The 10,813-nt window shown below is 34.0% G+C and overlaps 1 protein-coding gene across 2 annotated transcripts; it reads right to left on the bottom strand.

Annotated features, from left to right (window-relative positions):
• Positions 1 to 4,005: 4,005 nt before the first annotated feature.
• LOC104114505 (zinc finger CCCH domain-containing protein 30-like) lies at positions 4,006 to 7,784 on the bottom strand. Of its 2 annotated transcripts, none has more exons than XM_018777091.2 (2): positions 7,603 to 7,784; positions 4,006 to 6,618 (listed from the first exon to the last, which is right to left on the bottom strand). In XM_018777091.2, exon 2 carries the CDS (start codon positions 6,517 to 6,519, stop codon positions 4,435 to 4,437), a length of 2,085 nt encoding a protein of 694 aa, XP_018632607.1. In that variant the 5' UTR covers positions 6,520 to 6,618; positions 7,603 to 7,784; the 3' UTR covers positions 4,006 to 4,434. The 2 variants fall into 2 exon arrangements, with proteins under 2 accessions (XP_018632607.1, XP_018632608.1); XM_018777092.2 differs by having other exon boundaries at positions 4,006 to 6,580.
• Positions 7,785 to 10,813: the final 3,029 nt, after the last annotated feature.

Here is a 10,813-nt window from a genome sequence, read left to right as displayed (position 1 = left end):
TTATGCTTGCTTTTGTATTTACAAATATATAATATTTATGATGTTTATGCATTTACATTGAAGTTAGTGGGGAAATTGAGTACACCGAAACTTTTGTAAAAAGAGGAAAAAATGTTTGATTGGATATATATATTTAACTTATATATTTCTAATAATAATCGAGAGAGATTACTAATTAATATAATGGTTGAAGTGTTACTTTGATAGAGTATCACATGAATGCTTAAAGTTGATTAATTTAAAAAATTTAACATCATATAAAACATTTTTGAATATCCTGAATCGAAAGTATAGCATATAAATTGAGACGGAGTATTTTTTCTCTTTTCGCCCATTGTGTTTAGGCACGTAAAGTTGCATATGTTAGGTAGTGAAGATGATAGGATGGCTAAAGATAATTCCATTAATACAATTCTGACTTGGTGATAGTCGATTGCACCCACTAAATGTTTTAACATAAGGTAAGACTGATTTGCACTTTTGCTACACAAAGAATACCCAACTTCTTTGTAAATACTTTGTCTTCACATTTGAAAGGGATATTTGATCATATGATCATATCCTTTTCCAAAAATTGGGCACCATCTCAAGTTGATACTAGCCAAAAAAATAGCACACCTCCCCCTTTTCTCTTTCTTTTATCCATTAATGTTACTTATACCAATGTATTGGGTGCCTAAGCCTAGTGCTATTACTTTTGCTTTGGCTGAAAATGTGATAGTGTCCAGAAAAAGTACATACAAAGGGTCATGAAATAGGGCAAAAACCTATTAATATTCGGTGTTTACACCAAATCAACTTACGCAAGATATGTATCATCTAGTTAACTATAATCAAGTAATACATATTCTTACTTTAATTTATAATATTTAAAGTTACATTATTTAGTTGATGTAAGTACCGAGTACGGGTGAGTGTTTTTCGTAAAATAGTAGGAATTACAAGGAATCCTTCTCTCCACGTTGTTTTCTTTTTTCAGAAAAGAGAAGTAATCTAACTCTTGTGCATTAGCAATGTCTTGCACTTTTGCCTATACATCTTTCAGGAAAAAAGACGAAAACTTAGGGTGTGTTTGGTATAACGGAAAATATTTTCCATGGAAAATATTTTTTAAGAAAATATTTTTTTGGAAAACAAGTAGTAATTTTATTTATTTTTCGATGTTTGGTACGCAAATTAAGGAAAATAACTTCTCAAGAGTATTCATAAATAATTTAGATACAATAAACATGAAGTTATAAACTTTCGAACCAACAACCTTTGGAACCCACAAATTTCATAAACTTCCGAACCGCTAAACTTTCGAAACCACAAAATTTCGAACCTGTAAACTTTATAATTTCTAAACCTGTAAACTTCCAAACACATAAACCTCTGAATTCATAACTTTGGAACTTGTAAAAAATCGAACCTGTAAACCGAAAGATGAAAAAACTAAAACTAAAAATATATAAAAAATATTTTTTTTTTCCCGGGGGAGGGGGGGACAGATAAACGAAAAAAAAAAATTTGAAATTACAAAAAAAGTAAAAAAAAAATTGTTGGGGGTTAGGTTGGGTGGTGACGGAAAAAAACTGAAATTTGAAGGAAAAAAAAACCTTTTTGGAGAGGGGGGTGGGGTTAGGTGGGTGGGTGAAGTTGGGGAAGGTCGAGAAGGAGTTTTGGAAAATATTTTCCTTCTCTTGATAAGGAAAATATTTTTCTCCAATTGGAGAAAAATGAGTTCATAAGAAAAATATTTTTCAAAATATTTAAATTAACCAAACATAAAAAAATTAAAAAATATATATTTTCCGAAAAATATTTTCCTTCGTACCAAACACACCCTTACTGTACTTTTATATGGTTGTGGATAAGCTTTATCTATGCAAATCTGAAAGTGTGACTTCGATTATTTTACTATTGTCCTTTAACAACAATTTAGTTTATATGGTAAAAGATGCCAATTATTATCCTTTGCTTTAGAGGAGTAGTTTTATGGACAAATTATACCAAAAGGCAAGAAGAAAAACGGATAGGATAGAAGACTATAATTAAGTTCCTTTTTAAAGTTAAAATGATGTGCCCTTATTTTAAAAAGAGTTTTAAGTTATGGATATAATTTAAACTCTTTTTAAAATGCAAAGAAAATAAAATCGTATCGTATGCCATATTAATTTACTTCAGGAATGTAGTTGAATAAGGTGGTTATATTCCCCATAAGAATCTAATATTTAATTCATGATCGGTTATGGTAAAGCATTTTAATTAATTATGAGTATAAACACGTGGAAAGGACTAATATAACTAGAAAAGAAAAAAAGGAAAAACCAAATAGGAATACATTAACATCTCTTCATTTAGCTGTAATATGCATTTTTACCCACGTCAAAATCACAAAATAAATTTTGCCCTGTCTTGTCTTGTTTTTTCTTTTAATAATTTCTCCATTTACTAAGTTGTCTTTTCTGTTCGTTAAGCACGAAAAAGTTAGAAATGGGGAAAGGAAAGGTCACTATTACTGACACCCAAAACCATGGCAAAAATAATGCGACTGCTTTCTCGTCTTTCACAAAAGCTCTTTTTGTGTACACAATTTTTTTAATAATACAAATGGTGTTTAGGTTAATTTGCGTGTACCTAAAGTGATTTTACAGAATATCTACTATCTTCACCAATTTAAAATGCACATCTTCTACGAATAAAAATTTAATTTTCATTCTTTCTGTCTAGTGAGTGATATGTTATTAGTATAATCTCAACGATTGACCCTACTTATCCCGAAAATAACTAATAAACATGTTTGCTTCTTTTTAGAAGGTGATAATTTAGAATAATGAGATTCAAGCTTAAGGTTGTCTATTAAACAATAGTTTTCTTTTGAAATACTGAAAGATAAAAGTTCTTTTAATGAGCTTTGTCTCACCATGTTTTTGTTTTGTTTCTCGCCTGATATTCGTATCCACTTTGAGGCCTTGGTTAATTCCGATAAAAGGAGACATGATCTCTATAAGAATTTTTCTATTTTCACATTGTAATTTGAGAACTTTAATTAAAGGTGAAAAGATTTTATCTATCCCACCATTGATGATTTTGTCTCATCATATTTTAAATTATCGATACGATGTCATCTTGGTTTTAAAATAAAGAAGGATGATTCCATGTGATTATATTGTTTTTCAACCATCTCGTTTATGCAAGATCTATGGCATAGCTTTTTTCATAAAATTGAATTACAAGGAAAAAGATGAGCTTTTCCAAGAGGATAAGCACCTTCAATCTTTCTCCTTCTACTTTTTCGAATTTCTTTTCATGGGCATATCTTTCTTTTGAACATGTGACAAAGACAGATTCCAATTGTGAAGTTAGGAAGTGCTGAATATTGCAATATCATCAATACTACTTTATGGTACTAATTACAAGCTTAATAAAAATATGCTGCCACTAACAATTATGCCTCAATCACAAACAATTTACAGTGCACTCTCGACTATAGAATTCACACAGTCTATGTTCAATTCACAGTCTAATAAGCATCTACATCTGCCACAAACCTTAAGACAGTATTCCTTCTTATAGATATCACCCAAAAAAAAAACGGCTTTACTAACCAGTTTTTTTTGCTTTTCATTATTCCCTCGGAGTTCATTTATAGTTAGCAGATAGAATCTATTGATTAGAGGAAGAGATGGTGATTAACTGATAGAACCACTTCTGGGACTTGACAACATAACTTAGGTGTTCCCATAAGAATCCACCACTATCCTCTATCCAAGATACATATATCAACATCATGTTGTTGGAACTTGGAACTTAGGACACACAAAGAAAGATAAGGTTATTTAAGGATAGGATACATGTATATGGAATTCCAATTCACATAACTTTGAATATCATGCTACATCAGAATACTCAGTCTCACACTTATATCTTTCCTTTAGACCACTAGTTACCACTAAAATTATTCCAAGCCACAACATCAAAAGGACCATCTTCTTGTCTTTCTACTTGCACCCAACATAAAGATGGACTCAAAAAATCAAAAGATATATATAATCTCAAATGAAATAACTTCATGTCAATGATGAATTGTCACAAAGATCAACTATTGATATCAGTACAATGAAATAAGGCAAAACTTCTCTGAATAATTAGACTACATTAAACAATAATACAGGAGAAAAATCACCTATGCTAGGTATCATTTCTCAATGGTCCATTCTCCTATTACCTGATTTAAATAATAAATTCAAACAAATATGAAAAGTCAATATTCTTCAGAATTTTGGACCTCCTTTCTCTACTTGTTGTTTTTCTGTTCACAGTTTGCCTTGCTCCCAAGAAAACATGACGAGAACATTAGAATCAAATGCAGTTACTATCTACCAGAACCTTACTTTTTGAAGATGTCAAGACTCGGTAAAATAAAGAATTAGGATGTTATTACAAAGCCATTCACTGATGAAGCTTCATTTGCTCCATCCATGCACTCAGTTGATCAGATTGATCGATCTGGGAGCTTGACATAGAGCCTTCGCCAAGATCTGCAACAGCACCTGTCGGTCCAGAGACATGAGGAACACATTTATCCTTCATCATCTCTGGTGGTGATTCTTTGACAAGAGATTGAACCCATGAAAGATCAGGCTCTTCTCCATTGTTAGCAAGCTCAAATGATGACGATCGCCTTAGCCTACAGAACTCTCCAGTACTGACAGCCCAGTCTGGCTTTCCCATAGCTGTACCCCATGTATCTGCCGGCGACCCAACAATAGCAGAAACATTGGAGCCAAGATCACGAGAGCTGAAACTTCTAAATTGGTGCTGCTTGTCACGTTGAGCAAGTATTGAGGCACGGGGACTTCTTGGTGAGATTGGCTCCATTGCTCGGGGAGACATTCTCCCCGATGAGGGAACTCCAAATGAGGCCTGCAATAGAGGATTATCAACGTTTCTTGGTGAGAAATTCGTATTAATCGGAGATAACAGGCTCTGCTGCTGCTGCAATTGACTGCAAACTGCTGACTTGTGGATAGGGGAAAAACCAGCTTGAGCTAATGCTTGATCAGAGTATCTAGGAGATGAGCTCTCTGCAGAAAATAAGTCCTCAAGATTTGCACGGGTATGGCTCATCGGACGAGGTGAACAGTTCAAAGAATTAGAACTCATGTTGCGCTGGGATAGGTAGGAAAACTCATTAAGGAGCTGCCGTTGCACATCAAAATCAGGATAAGCATTTAGGTCTGCAGCTGGTATATCTCTAGCATTGAGCGATGACCGCAAGCGACTGGAATGGAGAAAGCTTCCAGGAAGATGCAAGGCAGGGACATTTTGCTGGGGCCAACCCATGCTTGAAATGCCATTAGCAGAGGGAGACATTGGAGGTGAGAAAGGTGATGGTGACATGACAGAGACCGAGGAAGGAGAACCAGGTATGAGGCCCATGGCTGCAGCAAAATCCATAGCATTGGCAGCAGCAGTACTCCCTCGAGGTGAGGGAACTGCAGAACCAGTAGAGACATAAAGCGGTCTTAGTTCCTCCTGCGTGTGGGCAAAGAAGCAAACTCTTCTGTTACAATCGGTACCATCTTTGCAAAGACGAGTTCGATATTGAGCAGGGTGCAGCCAACACTCGAAGACTCCATGAGCGTATTCACACATGTCCCCACGTTGGCAAGCTCCCTTTCGAAACTCAGGGCAAGGTACACAGCTGTAGTGGTACTTTCTAGGATCCCTTCTTCGAGCATTTTCGCCAGGATGGACAAATGGACATTCAGTCCAATCATGCGAGTATGCACGAGAACAAGGTCTGATCTTAAATGAGAACATCCTGAATTCATCTGTAGAATAGATGTTGTTTTTTATGTCAGGCAAGGAGGGGTCAATAGGGTATTCTTTCTTTTCTGGCATAGAATAAACAGGGGTGTCATTGGACTTAGCACTCTTTGGGGAAGAACTTGAGTCTGAAGCAGAAGATGGTGATCTATTTTCACAAGAAGGCGAATGTGGAGGGGAATTTGACTTTGAAGTGGCTATTGATACTCTAAGCTTGCAGTCCCCGATACCACCAGTCTTCAGAAGGTTTTCAAGGCTTGATTTAACCGAAAGAAAGTTAGGAGATACAACTATTACATCAATAGGACAATGGCCATTGACATCTTTAGACTTTGGGTCAGCACCGGCTCCCAACAGAAGTTTGACAGCTTCTGCAGCATTCAGAGATCCACCAGACACGGCACAGTGAAGGGCAGTGCTCTTATCATGTCCACAAGAACGATTAACATCAACATCAGGCAGAGATAGAATCAGCTTTAGAACATCGATACTACCATATGTAGCAGCAATCATCAATGGAGTTCTATGCTCAAGAACCATTTGCTTAGAGCCCTTTTGGCGCCCATACCACTGTCCAGCCTCATGAATACTGGATAAGTCACGCTCAGTCCATCTCTTGAAAGCCTCAATGTCATTATTGGCAGCAAGTTCAAGCAAGCTAGCAAAAGTATCTACAGTTTGAACAGTCAGATTATTCATGGTCATGTTGGCGGTCCAACAAATACCAAAGCTGATGGTATAGTTGGATACAATCTGATTTTAACTGCTGCAATAGAAAACACATACTTTCATCTCAGGACCCAACTGAAAGAAGAAGAAAAAACCTAAGCATTAGAATCAAGAAAAAAACATAACCCGGTACTTAGAGGAAGAGGGCCTTCCTTGAAAGAATCTTATAGGAAAAATAATAACTTCACAGGCAGGTAAGCGTAATTTAGTAAGCCTATTTACTTTTTTTGGACATATGAATTGGATCATATGTGTTGTGTGTACAGCCAAGTACTATCATTAAAACATATACACAACTTATGAGAGCTCTAACAACAAAATGAAATGCTAGAGATTCATAAACAGTAATATTATTCCGACGAATTCTAATAGGAGAAAAAAGAACTATGCCCCTTGCTGTTAGTGAGAAGACAATAAAAGGATTGAGCTAATTGGACAACCATTTTCTGACTCTAAAGACAACACAAAAGCCACATATCACAGAAAAAAGAAAAAAGAAGAATCTGTCCGAGGTAACCAAGTGAGAAATTAACACAGTACTTCCTTTTTGAAATGATAATATCATTATTTTAGAAAATAAAAGAAAAGTTCCACTATTTCAGACAGAGACTTTTCAGCTTTCTTTTACCTTAATTTTCTTGACAACCTAAAGGGACCATTCGATGATTAGAACAAGATGCCTAAACAAAACAAGATTTGACGAACTATGAATTCTTAAATAAGAAGTAAAGAGAAACGGCCAAGAACAGAATCAGAGGGAGGAAACAAAAGGAGAAAAACTTACCCAAATTACAGATATAAGAAAAAGGCCAAAATCATTGCCAAAAGAACCATAATTGAATTCAATCTTCGAGAATTTACAAGCTTATAACCCATTATTTCGTCTATGTTAAAAATTATCCACATAAGTATAGATATAAAATCAAAAAGTAACCAACAAGATTGAAGAGCAGCAGCAGAAAAACAAAACATGTAAACTAACATAAAGTCCAAAGGGAAAACATTTACAATGAAATTTAAACACATGGAAATTAAGTTAAAAGTGGAATCACTTCTCACCAAATTATCAGCAAGAGCAAAGTGTGCAGCAGTTCTCCACATACATGAATATAGCTGTGTATATATGGAGAGAGAAAGTGGGCAAGAGTCGTTTAGAGAGAGAGAGAGAGGAGGGGAACGAGAAAGTTGTGATAACCCAACAAGAGCTCCTCTTCTCTTTTTTAGTACTTCGCCATTTCGTATGCGCGGTAGTTGTTACTAGCATAACTAAAAAGAGCAGTGCGCTACACTAACCTCGTAGCGAGTTTGGAAAAGGTCCGGATCATATATTTTATTATATGTATTTTTATTTTATATTTTTTTTAAATATTATTTATACGGCTCGAACATGTTAACTTCTGGTCACATAACATTAATTTTACTAATTACGCCAACACTACCCTTCAACTAACATGACAAAGTAAGAGTTAAAATAATTTTCTCCCTCCCAATTATGTTAGTGATTTAAAATAAATATATTTATATTGTTATAAAAATAAAATAATTTTTTTAAATTTAAATTATTTGTAGATATAAAATATACTACTCCTTTTTCTTTGAGATAAATTAAAAAAGAAACCTGACAAAAAATATATGACAGAATTAGTACAAACTAGTTCAAAGTAGTGGCTCTCTTTTTCTTTATCTTTTTAGTAATTTTTTAGGTGGTTGAAATGGACGCTTATTGAATAACCTCAACCACTATGCTAACATAAACTCAACAAATATAAATTTAAGTTATATACAGTTTAATATAAATAATTTTTGTATTATTAATGCAATTTGTATGTAATAACGTATAAGTTACTTTTAATTTTTGTTCTTGTATAAGTTACTTATAATGATTATTAGACTGTGTTCCTTGTAGTTAAAATTAAAATGATGTGATTGTGCGAATAATATTTTTTATAGAACTTAAGCTCCTAATTTATTATCAAGTTGTCTTTTTTAATTTTTCGAAAAAAAAGCTTAAGATATTAATGTTTACCACAAAGGTTGCGATCTTGTGTGTTTTGTCCTTTGTTTAGTATTATCACGTTATTAATTAGTCTTTTTTAAATTTCTCCATTCTCTTCATTCTTAAACAATTAGTGCTTGTTGAGTTCATACTTTCACTTCCTCTAACCTTAAAATATTCTATTATTGCTAAACTGGCTATATCATGTCTCATATGCTTTTTGAACGACCCATATTATGGTTTCGAATTTCGATCTGTATTTCAAAAAAAAAAATGGATGTTTTCGCCAAAAAGAATTTTAACTGCCTTTGCTGGTCATATAATTTCTTTCTTTTTTAGTTTGAAAAAGATATTTATAATAACAAAAAAATTGCAAAAACAAATTATGTATTTTTTTAATTAGGTCGAATAGAAACCTTGGCGCAAATAAGAGTTATTATCATATCATATAAAAATAACAGTTTTAAGTTGTCTAAACAATCTATTATGGCCCATTCCTTATTGGAAATAGTGAGTTTTGTATACCGTGCTATCTTTTATTTGGATTTTGGTGACTAAATAAAAAATATTTTAAGTGCGAAGACGTATGGGAGCAAAGCGTTAAGTGTAATGTTATGAACTTATAATCATGTGGTGGTAGGATATCATTTCTCCTAATATATTATAGAAATTATTAAAGAATATCTGCTAAATAGCATGTTATCAAACTGGTATTAAAGATTATCATGCTAAGGTGGTTTCGTTATTTCAATCATATACAATTATCTCCTACACTTCAATCAATTACGATTATGATTATTAATGAACGAACATAATTGACAAAGAAAATTATCCCTATTCTACATTAATGATAGTTGAAAATTGAAAATTTTGGAGTATGTGTCAAATTTGTAAATTACAACGTTCTAAATTGGCTGAATTAAATTTTGTAAGAGTTGAAAATGAAATTAATGCGGAGTACGAACAACTCCAATCCATAAAACAATGATGACATTATATTTTGTTGGTTGCTTTATTTAAGTAGTTATTTGGGTGTCTGTCCAAAGACACTTGTAACGTCCCTGTCTTTAAATGGCATGTACTTCCAATGGGTAAAAGACTTTTTTTAGGGTAAAAAACGTTACAGTTAATCTTCTAACGTTTGGTTCTAGTCAAATAGCTTAGATTTTTTTACTAAATTTACTCCCACTTAGAAAAGAACACTTCAGAGTTGAGAGTTCAGACGAGTACAGTTTGCTGCTTGGCAAAAATTGTATCAATTTTTAGACGTTGATATTTGTATATAGTTAAAACCGGCCCATCCGATTTTACTATTTGATCGAGATCGGGAGATTTCATCGAAGGATGGCCTCGTAACGGAACAGACTAAATCACGAGGATAAGGTACCGAGTTCAGAATCGAGGTACCTGTCGAGATCAAGGCTAGTAGCGATCGAAGCCAAATGAGACAGATATCGAGCAAGATCGAAGATAGCACAATAACAGAGGCGAGATATCCGTGACTGGTCGAGAATCATGACGTAAATCTCGGAACGGATCAAATCAGAAATGGTTAATTAGCTAATCATGGGGTTTTCTTCTGTAATTAGAATTATACCATAAGTGGAATTCCTCTACTATTTAAAGGAGGGTTCTAATCATTTGTAACACATATTGTTCACAGATGTTAAAGCAATATAATTCCCTTTCTCGTATATACTATTGTTCATCAGCTTGTTATATTTTAATTGTTCTTACATCAACCAGTTCGAGGGTATCCAAACTCGAGGGTTGAGTTCCATTCTAACACTGGTTTGCTTTACTTTATAGTTCATTTCTGTTATTAATATTCATATTTATCAATTAGTATTAAGTGAAATCACGTGTCCTTAGAACCACATTATAAGTTTAATTGTTATCCAATTTTAAAGGTAAACAGTTCGGCGCCCACCGTGGGGCCAAGAATAATAGTGATTGCTTAATACTGATTCCGATAACACAAACTGTTTTACACTTGTTCTTGTAAGAATCTTTATTTTCAGGATAAACATGTCAAACTCACAAGCAGCGCCTACACATGGTGACAACGGCCTCAGATTTTACGGGAAAAATGACAATATAGATGACTACTAGACCCCTCGATCCTTCATAATCCCCGAGGATTCCGACGCCACCAAATCGACAGTCGAAGAGCTGGAGTAAGTCATACTGATCGAGCATCTACCCAATCGAAAGGTATACCTGGGTACAGGGTTAACCCCCGAGCTCAGGAAAAAACTCATTAAATTTCTTATC

The sequence above is a fragment of the Nicotiana tomentosiformis genome, chromosome 2, assembly GCF_000390325.3.
Source record: "Nicotiana tomentosiformis chromosome 2, ASM39032v3, whole genome shotgun sequence".
NCBI lineage: Eukaryota > Viridiplantae > Streptophyta > Magnoliopsida > Solanales > Solanaceae > Nicotiana > Nicotiana tomentosiformis.
The sequence above is the reverse complement of the archived record's forward strand: the minus strand, read 5'-3'. Positions and strand labels throughout refer to the sequence as shown.